Genomic DNA, 16,547 nt, shown 5'->3' with positions numbered 1-16,547 from the left:
CTTCTCACATGCTTTACCTTCCAAAACCATAGACCTTGATCCAAATCCAAAACTATCTTCTTTACCTTTTAACTCCTTGTCCACAGTTTTGGCTTCATCTTTGGCCTTTGTCTTTTATTTAAAAATCATGCATTAAGCATGGATGTGTTAGGTACTGAAGGATAAATAAGGAATGGTTTTTATCTCTAAAGGAGCTCAGAATCCCAAGATAGAAACCGAGAAGGCAAACAAGTGATAAATTTCAAGACTGAGAGAGTAGGGGCTCGGAAATCAGACTTGGAACTGTGCTCAGCAGGATAATAGTGCCCCAAAGATGCCCTAATCCCTGGGACCTGTGATTATGTTTCCTTACATGGCAACAAGAATTTTGCAGATGTGATTAAGGTTAAGGACTTTAAGATTGGGAGATTATTCTGTATTAGCTAAATGGTCCTGTTCACAAATCCTTAAAAGTGGAGAGCCTTTCCAGGCTGTAGTCAGAGGAAGCTGTGGCTATAAAAGAAAGATGAGAGAGATGCTATGTTGCAGCTTTAAGGATGGAGGAAGAGGCTATGAGCCAAGAAATGTGGGTGGCCTCTAGAAGATGAATAAAGGGTGAGGAAACAGATTCTTCCCTAGAGCCCTAGGAATGGATACAGCCTTGCCAACGCCTTGGTTTTGGCCTAGCAAGACCTTTCTTGGATTTCTGACCTCCAAATTGTAAGATATGTTTATGCTATTGTGAATAGCTAAATTCCTGGGTAACAAACCAGAAATTTAGCTGGTTTGTTACACAGAAATGTAAAATGAATAAAGAGTTGATATTTGAGTTAAGCCTCGAGGATTAAGTAAAGTTAGCTTGGCAAACAAGTGGGGAAACACAGTTCAGCCTTAAGAAACCTCATGCATGAAGGCCAGAGGCTCAAAACATTATTGCACATTGGGGGAATTTCTTACTCCCTTCTAGGAAGACCTAAGTATGACAGGAGTTCCATCACTGTCTGAGGCTGAACAGAATAATCCCATATAATAAAGTAAGCCTTGGGGAGTGTAATTATTTAATAGAAGTTTGGTTCTGAGGCCCCAAACTGAGACTATGACTTGTTCTGTGAATAGATTTGTTTATCCTAAAGATTATATCTATTCTTTTTTATTTTTATTTTTAAAATTATTTTTCATTTTTTGTAGATATAGGGTCTTGTTATATTGCCTAGGCTTGTCACAAACTCTGAGCCTCAGGTGATCCTCCCACCTTAACCTCCTGAAGTGTTGGGGATACAGGCATGAGCCACTGTGCCTAGTCAAGATCACATGTAATTATTAATTTACATAGTACTTTTGAAAGACCTGAAAAATAAAAATATATAAAATTCTAATTTTATTTTTATACAGTATTTTTCTAATTTCTTCCACAATGGTGGAACTAATTTGCATTCCCACTGTGACGGTTAATACCGAGTGTCAACTTGATTGGAATGAAGGATGGAAAGTATTGTTCCTGGGTGTGTATGTGAGGGTGTTGCCAAAGGAGATTAACATTTGAGTCAGTGGACTGGGACAGGAAGACCCACCCTTAATCTGGGTGGGCACAAGCTAATCAGACAGAAGAACATAATAAAAACCAGACAGAAGAACATAAAAAGACTAGACTGTTATTTTACACAGAAATATTTTAGGAGAAAAAGAAAAAAAAATAGACCAGTTTTGCCTCCTAGCTCACATCTTTCTACCATTCTGGATGCTTCCTGCCCTCAAACATCAGGCCCCACGCTTTGGGACTGGGACTGACTTCTTTGCTCCTCAGCTTGCAGATGGCCTACTGTGGAACCTTGTGATAGTGTGAGTTAATACTCCTTAATAAACTTCCCTTTATACACGTGTCTATCCTATTAGTTCTATCCCTCTAGCGAACCCTAAAACACTCACCAACAGTGTAAAAGTATTTCCATTTCTCCACAGCCTCACCAACATCTGTTGTTCTTTGACTTCTTAATAATCACCATTCTGACTGGCACAAGATGGTATCTCATTGTGGTTTTGATTTGCATTTTTCTATGATCAGTGATGTTGAACTTTTCTTCATATGTTTGTTGGCCACATAAATGTCTTCTTTTAAGAAGTGCCTGTTCATGTCCTTTGCTCACTTTTTAATGGTTTTTTTTTCTTGTAAATTAGTTAGTTTAAGTTACTTGTATACTCAGTATTAGACCTTTATTAGATGGGTAGATTGTGTAAGTTTTCTCCCATTCTGTAGGCTGAATGTTCACTCTGATGATAGTTTCTTTTGCTGTGCTGAAGCTCTTTAGTTTAATTAGATCCCATTTGTCAATTTTTGCTTTTGTTGCAATTGCTTTTGCTGTTTTTGTCATGAAATCTTTGCCTGTGCTTATGTACTGAATGGTACTGCCTAGATTTTCTTCTAGGGTTTTTATAGTTTTGGGTTTACATTTAAGTCTTTAATTTTTCTTGAGTTAATTTTTGTATAATGTGTAAGAAAAGGGTCCAGTTTCAATTTTCCACATATGGATCCAATATGCTGTTTTCAATTAATATAATTCTGTAAATAGAGCTACTGTTACAATTACATGTTGCTTGGTCTATTGGACATATTACATTGTCCATTGGTCTCACTAATTCAACTGGGAAAGGTTTTAGTAGACCAGCAGTTTCATAAACAAAATTTCATTTAAAGAAATATTCCTTTACTGTTCTCAAGTTTGGAAGATAATATTTAGAAAAAATTTGCTTATGCTGTTTTAGACTATGAATCTTATAAAAATGCTGCCTTTTCCTTTATTTAGACATAATTTAATTTCATGGTTTACAAAATGCTACCAGAAGTTGTTTCTTTGGGTAGAGGGGGAAGCAAACTAATTAAGTTACGTTTAAGGATCTATTTGGGGAAAAAATGTCACTTCGGCTATATTTATGCTTACTCTGTGGATTTACTGTTTAGTGCTATTTCTGAAAAAATTATGTAGCCTTAAATAAGAAGGAAATTCTGACATGCAACAATATGGATGAACTTCGAAGACATTATGCTAAGTGAAATATCAGTTACAGAAAGACAAATACTGCATCATTCTACTTATATAAGTACCTTAAAAAGTCAAATTCATAGAATCCAAGAGTGGAATGGTGGTTGCCAGGGACTTGGTGTGAGAGCACGATGGGGGCATTACTTAATAGATAGGCATAAATTTTCAATCAAGTAAGATGCTCTATAGATGTGCTGTTCAACATTATATCTATAGTCAACAATAACATATTATACACTTAAAAATTCATTAAGAGGAGAAATCCAATGTTAGGTGCTCTTACCACAATTTAAAAATAGTAAACAATAGCAAGTATTTCTGTCTTGGTAAAATATTTCCATAAGTTCGAGTGTGGCTTGGTTTTCTTGTCTAACTCAACTAGAGTTAGACAGCTTAAATGTTAGAAAAAAGATTATTTCCCTCTTTATGTTATAAAGCCCACATTTTTATGTAATACACAAATGTACACTTTAATAATTAAAATCCTAGTGTAATGAATAAAAGATTTTGGAGGCCCAGTTAACAGCGACCTAAAGTAAAACTTTTCCTCTTGCTAACTGATTAACTGCAGGTTAGTCTAATTATATTAATAAAATTTAGAATATTTGATTATCTTTTAAAAATAAATATGTTACAATAATAAGAAACGTTAAGGCCAGGCGCAGTGGCTCAAGCCTGTAATCCTAGCACTTTGGGAGGCCAAGACGGGTGGATCACGAGGTTGAGAGATCGAGATCATCCTGGTCAACACGGTGAAACCCCGTCTCTACTAAAAATACAAAAAAAATATTAGCTGGGCATGGTGATTTGCCTGAACCCAGGACGCGGAGGTTGCGGTGAGCCGAGATCGCGCCATTGCACTCCAGCCTGGGTAACAAGAGCAAAACTCCGTCTCAAAAAAAAAAAAAAGAAAAAAAGAAACATTAAACTCTGGTTTTACAGAATTGAAAGGGAAAACGAAAATAACCTAGTCAAACTTTAGGATTCCTATTTTTTTTTTTATTACCGTGGATCAAAATGGTGACCATTAACAATCTGAAATTAAAAGTAGATGTACTGTGTGCTTTTATGAAAACTTCAGCATCTTTAGAATGTTGATAGGAATAATACTGATAGAGGTCTACAGATGTGATGAGTGGTGGCCTTGATTTGATTTTATATAGTAGTCTCAATATAATAGTGAAATGACAACTCAGAAAATTAAAGGTTCAGGTTATTACGAAATTACATAAGGGCAGCAGAAAAAACTTCCCTTTCCAATATCTAAATGGTAGTTTCACATTCCAAATGTGGATGTTTCTCTTGAGAGCATAAAGTTTACTCATAAATATTTCTAACTCAAAAATATCCACTGTATGTTCTACAGTGTAAGGTAATGATCTTCCTAGAATTCTGGAAAACCAGAGGCAGAGACGCTGTACTGTGACACCAGAGCTCCCATTCTTTTACTCCCCTCTCTTCCCCTCTTGGCCTTTCTTAGGACATGGCCTTGCTTGTGCTGAGTTTAGTTTAAAAAGCAGGAGAGGTGGGGGATTGTAAAGTTTGCCTAAATGGGAGCATGGAGATTGTTAACATAACTATTTTGGTAGAGTGCCATAAGCCTTTTGTGAATGGAGAAAGAAAAAAAAAATGAGTTAGTCTATTTCCTCAGCTCCAGCTGGATGATGCCTGTGATGAAAGAACCACTGAAAACTTGGTACCGGTTAAGGAACTAGGAGTGAAGGAAAATTGGTTCCAAGGTGTGTCCCATGCCACATATTCTGTGAACATTGCCGGTTCTTGCATAGTATTTATATCCTTGGTTAAACAAATCAGGACCTCATGGTACACAATACATGAGTGTATACGCATTGTGTGTGTGCATGTGTGCACGCACTCATGGTCTTAATTTCTGTCTATCCATAATCTACAGGAAATGCTACAGAAATAACAGTGTACATTTGGGGATGTTTAGACACTAAGTACTGAAGTACTTTCACTCATAATTTAAATGAGAACCCTCATTAAGGAGCACATTCCTATACAGATTTATGAGCAGTAGGTATAAAAAATATGTTGGTGAGTTCTGGAAAACATTGGCCATAAAACTCCTCATATTTATAGAGTAAAGGAAGGTAAAGGCTCCTAGATATTTCCAGCATAATTGATAGTGATCAACAAAACACTGTATCCAGTAGTACAACCTTCATTGATTTCTAGATCAACTTTGAAGTTACTTATTTGTAATAAGGAAAAGAGTATTTCTTTTCATGTTTCAAAATCCCTTGGTTGAATTTTTTAAATTATATGATACACTAGCCATGGAAAATTTAAAGAAACTGTGAATGCTGGAAACCCAGCCACACATCTGGCCTCTCCAAGTAACCTGATCATTAACATGCATGCTTTAACTTACCACCAGAGGCTCAGTGCGAGGTCTGGGCAGGCAAGAAAAGGTCTCTCGCAGGAAGGTGGTAATCTCCAGAAGAAGCTGACATGCTGCCATTTTCAAGGCAAAGGGGCAGCCGCATTTAGAGGGGTTCACAGTACCTATGAAATGAAAGTGTTCTTTCATAAGAAGACGTATCAACAAAAAATACAGAGAGGCATAGTTTGATGGACATAGCTACACATGTGTAAAATCAAATTGCAAATGAGAATGTTACCTATACATGTCCAACATCAAATTACATATGAGGACTTTATCTATGTAAGTTCATTTTACCTATTCCCTTTAGCATGATTTATGCATTACCATAAGCATCTCTCTTCCTCCATTTTGCAAATTCTACAGAGTACTTCAGTATTAAAATATTGAAAAAGCAAAACTAAATTATTTTCCTTAAAGCATCATAGAGTTACAAAATGCAGGTCCAACTAAACTAGAATGCCTTTTTATGAAAACAGAAATGGGAAGTAATCTTGTAGGATTTCTACACTGCTATTAACAGATTTAGACTATGTATATGGCAGTGCACTAGCTTTGGAACTACAAAAATTCTGCTCATTTTATGAAGGATGTCTGTCTTGCTGTTTTGAGAGCAGTGAAGCTGTTTCAGCTCTAGTCCAGATGTGTTTCTGCAACACAGATTAGACATACTTACTGGGTTACATATATCATACAATTTACGCAAGCTAGCCTGTCCAATTAAGGCATAGCTATACTAGAAATGTACAAATATTCTCGTTTGCTCTGAAGAATATTGACCTTTGAATTAGTAAAACATTGTATCCACTAGAAGCCAACTAGTAGATTTTGCTCTAAAGACAGATAACGGCCATGGTAACACCATAGTGATTTTTTTAAATTCTCAAAATTAGTTCTCAGATGTGTGTCATCACAAGTGATGGCACAGGATGATACAGAAATATACTTATTATTTAAGTGTTCAGAAAAAAATCAAACCATGTAGAATTCTTTCTCTTATAAAAGAAAGAAAATGGTTATCCATTTTAAATGAATCAAGTCATCACAATATCATTACATATGAACAGTCCTAAAAATATCTCTAAAACGTTTCCTGGGTGTTAGGCTTTCTTAATTGAATAGAATACATACTTCATGATTTCAGTTGAAAATAGGTGGAAATTATGGTCTTTCTGTAGATATTTAAGCTATTGTTTTCTCAGAAAAACCATTTTCTCTCCTGAGTTAATTTGTTGCTGAGGATTTTGCCTCTCATCAAGAATGGAAAAGATAAGCTTCCACAGAATTTCCAGCCTGAAAGTTGCTTGCACCATAATTAACTTTTAAATAGAAGATGAGCTATGTGTTGAAAGAGGAACTAAAAATCAGACACATCAATCTTACAGATGTCTTATAGGGGCTATTTGACTAAATATTATCTGGATACGCAACACTTTAAAAAAATAATCTAACACTAGACATTCAGTACAGACTTTTGGGTCTGTCCTTTCTCTCCTCTGGTTATCATCCAGGCTCATCTTATCAGCCCTGTGGACAATCAGCTTAGTGTTAGTCTAGGCTGACTCCAGGCTATCATATGAAATATCCTGTTATAATAAACAAGGATTGAGTTCTATCTTGTCTCAGCAAATCCCTGATATTCTAGGCACAACATGCTGGTAAATGACACTTATGTGGTCTAACGGAGATTCAAGTTGATTTGAGGATGCATGCATTTAATGTTGCTTCAGCTTCTCTCCGTTCTGAAGGGTCCCTGGAAGTTCCAGGTGGTTTGGAATGACTTCTGGCTAGATGGGTCTTATGGTGGGCCTTCCCCAGGTTCCAGGATTGCTGGATAAACCTCATTCTAAGATAGTCTAGACTATTGTAGATATCTCTGGGGACAACTTTCATTATTAGGCTGAAAGACTGAAATAGTAATTTGGTGGTTTACCAATGACTGTCAAGATTTGCTCTCATTTGATAAGATCTTAGAAGGGGCAACATGATTAAAAAATGCACACAAAAAATTTGGAAGGAACATGGAAAGGACGATCATAAGAATTTTCTTTAAGTATTATTTAGCCCTGCCTAATTTTAAACTTCATCTATTTTTTTACATTTCGTGACTGCAATGATGCGGTAGGTCTGAATCACCTAATGAAGGACAACCCTTAAAATGTAGTCAGGGAGCTTGAATTTCAAACTGCAGGGGAAGGTCGGGAGAAAGAGATCTCACTGTGTTCATCATATAAAAATACAAACCCCATAACTATAACTAGAATTTTGTATTTCATAAAAGACAGTGGTACATATACACAAAAGTTTGTATGATATAGAACACATGTATGCACAAAACAATGTCAAAGAAGGATGTAATAGGAATAATTTTGTCTCTACTTTTCTATGATGGAATTCAGTTCTAAATTTAACAAATAGGTACAGTACAGCAGACATTCACAGTTCTAGCAACCTCTGAACACTTTAATATTTCAGTGTTATGTTAAATACTTTAATATACTCTGTCTAAAATTTTCAATATTTTAGTGTTTGGATAATATTTCATATTCAACTTTATTTGGTCTGACTTTGTTTCCTGGAGATTATATATATATATATATATATATATATATATATATATTTATATTTATATATTTATATATGACAAAATCACAACTAGAGTCCCTCAGAGACGTTTTCTCAGAGAAGTCTAATACCAATCTTTGTATAATAGCAAGAGTCAAAGATGAAAAAGTAATAAATGTTCCATCTTGCCTGCAGCTCCTTGCCCCTGTCTGTCTTTTCCTTCCAGTTCTTGCCTTGTCTCTTGCTTGTAGCTTTATGCACATGCTTTAGACCCATGCATAGGGAAAAGGGGAAAAGGCACAGTGGGAAGAATGGGAAGGTGGTAAGAATATGAAAGAGGAAAGAGAAGTATTAAGTGCTCCTAAAGCAGAGGTTCTTACAAGCAGGGGTTCTTGTAGTAAAGGGAGTCTCCTTACTGTCATCTAAAAAGTCTTCCTCCTCATCCTCCTTTCTAAGTCTCCTCTTGGTCTCTTCATCGTAAATGAGGCCCAGCAAGTTGGCTGGGCTCTCACTTTCCCCATGGCACAGCTCATTCAATCGGACGCCAATTGCCTACCATGGGAAGGAAAAAGAATGAAACAGCACAAACTATGTCAAACTCTAAAATAGGCTCTCACATTACAGCAGACATAAGCAACCAATTAATGTGAATTATTTCCAGCATAAGCCTTTTCTGTATACCACAGTGTTATTTCCACCATATTTGGCAGTATGAAAACCAGAAATGGAAGAAATTGTTATCTCCAAGGTCACTCAGACTAAAGATGTGTAAAAACTAGAATGACACCTTTGTATATTTGTACAAAAGTTTTTCTGAAAATATTTCCATTTACTCAAAGGTTATTTATTTTATAGACATGATATAAAGGAGTACACAGTTGCTTTTAATGGAGGATTGTATTGCAGTAAAACAGCAGAAGGCACAGTTCCTCGGAGTGCTTCTGATTATGCTATTTTTAATGAGAATGTCACTGTCACGCTAATGAGTTTAGAAGCTGGCAAGAATTCTGTTCCTGCAATTTTTTCTGTCATGACATATGTACTTATTGGCTTCTTTTATAGACTTTGTTCCTCTCTCCATAATAATCTATGAATTAGTAAGAAATGCTAACTTTTCTTTTGGTAGAGTGCCCAGCAACAACATTAGAAATGTGACTTTTAATAACTCAGTACATGGACAATACTGGTTTTTACATGGTATTCTTAGAACCGGCACCCTTACTCTCTGTTAATCATCAGGCACTCTTGTCTGATTTATCAAAGGAATTTTCCACAAGAAGAGACAAAAAACACTATCTCTAATTTATTTTATTACTGCATGCAACAATGGAAGAGACATAGGCCCAGGAATGAGAGTCAGAGAAAAAGTAAAACAGGTCACTGAACTTGGGATTTGACAGTCTGGATACTCTGCGTTTAAGTAAGAGCAAAATTCTAGCTAAGTTTCTTCTTTCTTTCTGTATCATACTTTGCAAATATTTAGAAAAGCAAGTAAGAAAATATACTTACTACTGGAAACCAACATGCTCAAACTCTCTAAGTGAAGATTATGCTCATAACTCTTTAAATGAAAAGACATTTTTGGATGTTTTAGATATCTGGAAAGAAAAATTCTCCCCAAACTCTGGAATTAAGTGAGGAGCTAAAAACCAGGAAGCAAAAACCATACCAAAGACAAATCAGTATAGAAAGGTATCATGGGATTCCAAAATTTTAGCAGCTAACTGGATAAGTTTTAAGCAAACAAAACGAATTGTAAAAACAATAGCACCACCACAATAAAAAGCCTGGTGCTGCTATTTTGGAGATCCTCTGTTAAGGATGAGACATGCAATCATGAGTCTGGAATGGAGTCAACAAACTAAATAATGAGACTCAAAGGGGAAAAATGTCTACATTGACCATTCCAGGATATTGTAACTAAGCAACCTAAATTAAGTCCACAGTTTATAAAGCTTAAAGGGATGCTCGAAAAATGAAATTGTCTGGTGTAATACTATATGTCTAAATAATAATTTAGATCCTATGTCTCATCTAAAGCTAGAAAAATACCTCAGGGCTATGTTTATTCATCTGTTCCTTCATTCATCAAATATTTATTAAGCGAGGTAATTTGTTAGGTATGAAATAAAGCAAAGTTGAGTAAGTTGTTATAGTACACCAGTACCTTTGTTTAACGTGCCCTGGTAGACTATAAACCCATATAAGAAAGATTACTGTTTAGCAAATAGGAAGGTTAGAGGGGCTACGAGGTTTGCCCAAGGTCGCTCAGCAGGATTCAAACATAGGATGTCTGACTGTCTATGTCTGTGTTCTTTCTCTCAATGAGCTTACAGTCTATTGAGGCATGCAATAACATAACAAAAGAACTCATTAACTATTAACTCAAAGAACTCACTTTATTAACTCATAAGATAGATTAAATCCAGTTCAGAAAGAGAGAGAGTTGGGGAGCTGCGGGACTGGATAACTACCTATTGGTTACAATGTGTACTACTCGGCTGATGGATGCATTAAAATCTCAGAATTCAACACTATAAAATTAATTCATCTATGTAGCCAAAAACTGCTTGTACCCCAAAAGCCATTTAATTAAAAAATAAAGATAAAATTTAGTTCAGAGAATCACAGAAAATCTCACAGAAGGTCTCAAAGTCTGCAGACTTTCATGAATTGGTGTTTTGACTGATGGAGAATGGGGAGAGTAGACATTCAAGGGGAGGGTCCCAACAGATTTATGTTCATGGACATGAACCATGAGCTCAGAGACTGACAGGGCCGGGGGGTGGCACTTGATTGAAGTACAATTTTGTGAGAGGAAATAATGTACAGGAAGGCTGAAAAGGTAGATTTGGATTAGACCCTACAGTTCTTGAAATTGAACTTCATTTTACATTCTTGAAAAGGATGAAAGGTACTTTCTGAGTTGGGGAAGTAACCTGATCACTCATTCCAGGGACATCATACTAGCTGCCCAAGAATGCAGAGACAAGCAAAGCATGGATTCTGCTTTCAAAAATTCATGCCAGAACCTATTATTATTAAATAGATATTAGGAGGAAAGGATTTAAATACATATTCTTTAGGTACATTAGCTCATTTGAGTTCATCACCCATAATCTTGGAATGGTTTGAACAAAGGTTGTGGAGAAGGCAGTGACGTCAGGCTAAGCAGTTTTATCCTGAGGAAAAAGGAGGGCCACTGGAAGCATTTTAAGTGGATAAGAAACACACTCTGATTTGCATTTTAGCCTAATTGGTTGGAGAGCAGTTTGGAGAATGAATAAAAGGGGGCAAGTCCGGAGGCTGGGAGATGAGGATGAATGTCTTATCTTGGGCTTGAGCCACAGGAAGATCTTTTCACTGGCAATGTGTATGATGCATTAAATGAGAGGAGACTGTGAGGAAATACCAAATAGGAAAAACGTTTAATCATCCAGATGAGAAGTCATGGGTATCTGACCTAAGGGGCTTCAGTGACATGAAAGAAGTAGGACCAATAGGGGAGGAGATTGGGATACGCTCAAAGGTTGGCATCTCAGATGACGGTGGTGTCATTAATAAGAAAAGAAAGCTCAGAAGGGTTGTAGGTGGCAATGTGTAAATTTGAGGAGAAGAGTTCTATTTTAGAAGATTGACTTCCAGGATATTAAGTGAATGTTTCCAAAGTGCAGCTGGCAATGTAAGCCTGGGATCTGAAAATTGCTGTGGTTAGGGAAGTCTGTACTTACAGGTTGCAGTTGGAAGTATAAGAATGAGTGTAACCCTGATGTAAGTTATATAGGAAGAAATCAAGAGAGATCCTGGAGAATATCTATTTATGAGGAGGGAAGAGACAGAGGATCAGGGAAGGAGACAGAGAATTGGGCACAGAGATGCAAGCAAATTCTGGAGCGTAATGTTCTCAAAAAGATAAAGGACAAAAGTCAAAGGTATGGGCAGTTGGCAGTGTCAAATGCTGCAAGAAAGATAGAAGACATTTGTCCTGAAAACACCTGTTTTTGAAATCTCTTGGTCACAATTTCCCTATAAACCTGATACTCTCTAATGCTTAGTACTTAATGGTTTTCCCCTCCTGTAGGAAGCCAAAGGGATTATCAACTGTGACTGCTGTTTCAGAGTAGCCTCTCCATAAGGCCTTCCTTGAATAAGATAGGTAATAAATGGGGGCGGGTGGTGGTGAAACATCTCTCCACATTAAAGAGATTACTGGTGCATCTATGTATCTCATGATATGCATTTCACTGATACTTCTTGACTTCTATGAACTCTTGTGCTTAATGCTATTAAAATCAAACATAATTAGATGTAGAATAAATACAATGGCATCACATAATAAATTATCTCAGTGATTTACAAAAATAGATATTACATAGGAGAAATTGTGTCTTCTCATATACATAATGTGTAATAGAAGCCTGAAAAGGGCCGTGCTAAGTCCTGATCATCGACATTAGCATTAATAAAATATTCTGCTCCATCATATCACACATATGCTTATATATACACACACACATATATCTATACATATATGTATTTTTTTAAACAGGATGTCTTTATATAGGAAAGAAAATCCGAAGAACAGCAATTAAAGAAGGAGAGACTGATAAACTTATAGAATGACTGCACACATAATGAATACAATTCACACCTTTTGAATAACTTTGGCATTTTGCAAAAAAGAATTGGGTAAAACTAGAGGAAGAACACCCTTAGTTGGTAAGCACATTGGTAGACATATTCAGCTGAATTATTAAGGGAAATTATAACAGTTATCCCAAGTAATCTTGAAGGAAAGAGGAATATATGGAACCTCTATATGTGTGTTTATGTTCACCTCTTTCTAAAATTAGCAGAAACAACTTGGTCCTCTTGAATTTCTTTTTATTCTTCACATTTTTTTCTTCTATGGAAAAGAAGTTGTTATTTTAAGGGTCCGTTTTGTTAGAATTCCTAAGGAAGTTTCACTCTTTACTTTAAATTATTCAGTTACTCATATGCACACATACATATGTATATGTGTGATTTCCAAAGACCTTCAGGCAACTTATAGGAGGCACATCAACAAAAGAGAAAATTTCATTAAGAAATTAGAAAAAACCATGTCTTGCAAAATATAAATTAGAATAGAAAACCAAAATTAGACTGAGTATTTGACAATTGTAACAATGACTTTCAAAAAGATAATTTTTGCAAGTGTGTAACTATGTAACAAACCTGCATGTTCTGCACAGGTACCCCAGGACTTAAAGTATGATAAATAAAAAAAAGTTAATTCTTGATGAATATAGTAATTAGAAGCAAGGCTTTGGAATCTAATGTGGGAGATGGAATATTGGGTCCTCTACTTACTATTAATAGATATGTAAACTTTGGCAGGTTGCTTGACCTGTATAAACTTCAGCTTTCTTAACTGCAAAACAGAGATAGTAATGCCTAGCCTCATATATTTATTGGGATGATTAAATGAGTCGTTTATTTTTCCGCAAAGTGTTTCCTTCAGTACCTGGTACATAACAAACACTCAATAAATTGTCTTCAAAACAAACACAATCAATGACTCCACTTCACTCAAGCATCCTAATTGTTATAGAAGAAAACCGAAAGCTCACATCTCCCCATTGGTAGAAGAGCTTGGCCGCATTCCACTGCAGCTTCTGGTTTCGCTTGTTGCCCACAATGGGAGAGCGTCCCCGGGAAAGGCCTTTCTTGGTGATGTTCACATGGTGCCCTTTCATCCACTCTGGCCAGTTGCCACGGTTGCAGCGGTGAACAAAACGAGCACATTCCAGGAACAAGGCTGCTCTGGCCACCACAGGGGCTTCCTAAGTAGGGTTGTTGAGGAAAGAATAATCCAGGATTAATGAACAATAACTTTAAATTGCTCTTAAAGGGAATTATTGTGTACTTTTAGTTTATTTTCCTCTTCTGTTTTGATTTAGTTTGTACTTATTTCCCATGGTGGTTTCAGTATGGCCAACACAGTAGTGAGAAATCTGGAAAGCAAAACCCCCAAAGAAAATTGGGATCTTGAAGAATTAGACATTTTAAGTAGGTTTCTGTGTTGCTTTCTCCTTCTTCTCAAGAATCTCAAGTAATTACATGTCTCCAACTTTGTATATTTAAGGATGGCAGAAATTTGAGTGCTGAGTGAAAGAGCTTTTAGTGAGGTTTTAAATATGAATCTTTTCTCGAACCCTAAAATTTTACATGGAGCAAACAAATATTCCATTTCTGAACTAGTCTTATTTTAACCAAGAGTGTCAGAAGTAATTTTGTACCAGTGATAGTCTTTTGTCTATAACCATCCATATGTTTCAAAAAGGTACAATTGCTTCTGCACATTTTGGCTATTAAGAAAAGGAGTTCAAGACCAGCCTGGTTAACATGGTGAAACCTCATCTCAACTAAAAATACAAAAAATTAGCTGGCACGTGCCTGTAATCCCAGCTACTCAAGAGGCTAAGGCTTGAACCCAGGAGGGGGACGTTGCAATGAGCTGAGATTGCGCCACTGTACCCCAGCCTGGGGCACAGAGTGAGACTCCATCTCAAAAAAAAAAGAAAAGGAAAAAAAGAAGCTCAATCTTGTTGAGTTAGTCTTTTTTTTTCTTTTGTCATAAATAACTGGTTCTACTTAAATAGGCATGGTTGTAATTGAAAATGTTTGATAAAGAGGAGATTAATGGATAAATGAAAGAGCATTTTCTCAGAAAAATATGGCTCCATCTTGTCATGTGAAGATGTGCTCGAAAAAAAAAAAACAAAAGAAGAAATGTCTTTTAGAATCAAATACTCTACTGAAATCTTTGAAAGTTAAAAAAAAAAAGAAGTTAAGGAAAGAAGTGATGTGAAGTTTTCCATAGAAGGTCAATAGATCATAAGAAAATATGTATCAATTATTCATGTGTATTTTGACTTGTGTCAGTTTCTTAAAAAATACTATATTATTTATCACTTTAGGATTACTAATAACCATAGGTTACTCAGTAATCACAGATTTTCAAATTGAAATAATTTTTAAAAATCATCGTAAGCAATAGTATTCTTAACAGTGTACTGATCCATGAATTAAAATAGATGCTAATATAGAGTGTCAATTACATGCCAGTTAACTTTTACAGTTATAATATATGAGATCCCTGTGATCTATAAATAATATCCCCCATTTAAGATTTTTAAAAAATGAGATATAATTTGTTCACTATCATATAGCATTAAAGTGGTGAATATAGGAACATAGGATTCAACCCCAGGTCTCATTGATGCCCAGACCTATGCTAGTTTCTCTTTGGTACTTACATTGTCTTAATTTATTCTCCCATAAATCTTAGTAAAAGATAATTTGTAGAATGCAAGTAGAAGTTAACTATTAATATCCCATGTACTATTATTTTCTAAAACATAGATATATCATTTTCCCATTTGTTATCTATTACAGGCTCCATCCACCTTAACCATATAACAAATAAGGGTATCCAGGCTTTGTGATTTGGGTCATCCTTTTCTATGCCCATCTCAAGTGCTTTACGATCAAATTATGTCAACCTAGTTGCTATCTCCCAAATATGACATCTTCTACCGTTCCATGTGTTGTCTCATGGTTTGCAGAGCCTTGAAACTCTTTCTCTATCCAAAAAATTCTTATTTTTAAGATTCAGGATTCAGTTAGTTACCTCCTCTGAGAAGCCTTTTTAAACCCCTTCCTGGTCATGCAGAGCTGATTACTTACATTTTTGGGTACCAAAGTATCCCAAACACACTGTATGATTCAAGTAAGTTAGTTCCTTAAGCATTTCTTCATTGTATATGTCTTAAATGCAGCCATCAAAAATTATAATAAAAACACATTTATGTAGGGGCTTAATTTTACAAAGAATATAAAAAATTAACCTATTTGAAAGACAGAATGCAAGATGGACACTAATGATGAGAATCTATCCTTAACAAAAACTGGATACTAATTATAAAAATCTATCATCATCAACTGCATGAGGCCAAGACTAGGAAGCAGGTGACAGGGATAGAAAAACTTGAGATTGCAAGGAGTCAGATAACCTTCTGCATTAAACCCAGTAGTATTGCAGTGCCATACCATATAGATTAAATATCTACATTCTTTCCTGCATTAAGTATTTATTTCACTAAATAGTTCAGAATGCAAATATGTGTCTGGTAAAGGTTGAAACATTTGTCTCTAAAACAGAATGTCAGTTTAGAGGTCAGGTAAGTGATGCAAATTTATTCTTAGCCTTAGTGTCATAATATGACACATTCCCAATATAAAGCAACATGGATTCAAAACTTAATGACAGGAAGACATAAGTAACACTGCTGAAATAGCATTATATTGTGAACCTTGGCTCCTTCAGGATTAATGCCAGTGAAATTTAACCTGGACCATATGTATGGGGTAGAGGGTCATTTTATTGCCTCTAAGTGTTAGATGGCAACTGAGAGGATTAACAATAGATGAATGAGCAATCCAAATAGTGATATGTGAGGCTTCCTATATAGATTAGTTTGCCTTCTTTAGATAAAAAGAATTATTAAAAGATA

General features: G+C 35.7%; 1 protein-coding gene across 44 annotated transcripts in view; it reads right to left on the bottom strand.

Annotated features, from left to right (window-relative positions):
• UNC80 (unc-80 subunit of NALCN channel complex) overlaps positions 1 to 16,547 on the bottom strand; it is a 232,044-nt gene that overhangs the window by 122,578 nt on the left and 92,919 nt on the right. For 23 of the 44 annotated variants that reach the window (XR_013519086.1, XM_035305573.3, XM_035305581.3 and 20 more), the window contains 3 exons: positions 13,602 to 13,814; positions 8,370 to 8,541; positions 5,413 to 5,546 (listed from right to left, as the gene is read on the bottom strand). Coding sequence is in view for 43 of the 44 variants with exons in the window: in XM_035305573.3 (XP_035161464.2) it covers positions 5,413 to 5,546; positions 8,370 to 8,541; positions 13,602 to 13,814 (519 nt within the window). In the remaining variant the exon portion in view is untranslated. The remainder of the gene's footprint in view (positions 1 to 5,412; positions 5,547 to 8,369; positions 8,542 to 13,601; positions 13,815 to 16,547) is intronic. The other 21 variants (XM_035305578.3, XM_078328396.1, XM_078328400.1 and 18 more) reach the window with 1 other exon arrangement.

This window comes from Callithrix jacchus, chromosome 6 (assembly GCF_049354715.1).
Source record: "Callithrix jacchus isolate 240 chromosome 6, calJac240_pri, whole genome shotgun sequence".
Classification (NCBI taxonomy): Eukaryota; Metazoa; Chordata; class Mammalia; order Primates; family Cebidae; genus Callithrix; species Callithrix jacchus.
Note: the sequence above shows the minus strand (reverse complement) of the source record. Positions and strands in the feature narration are given on the sequence as shown.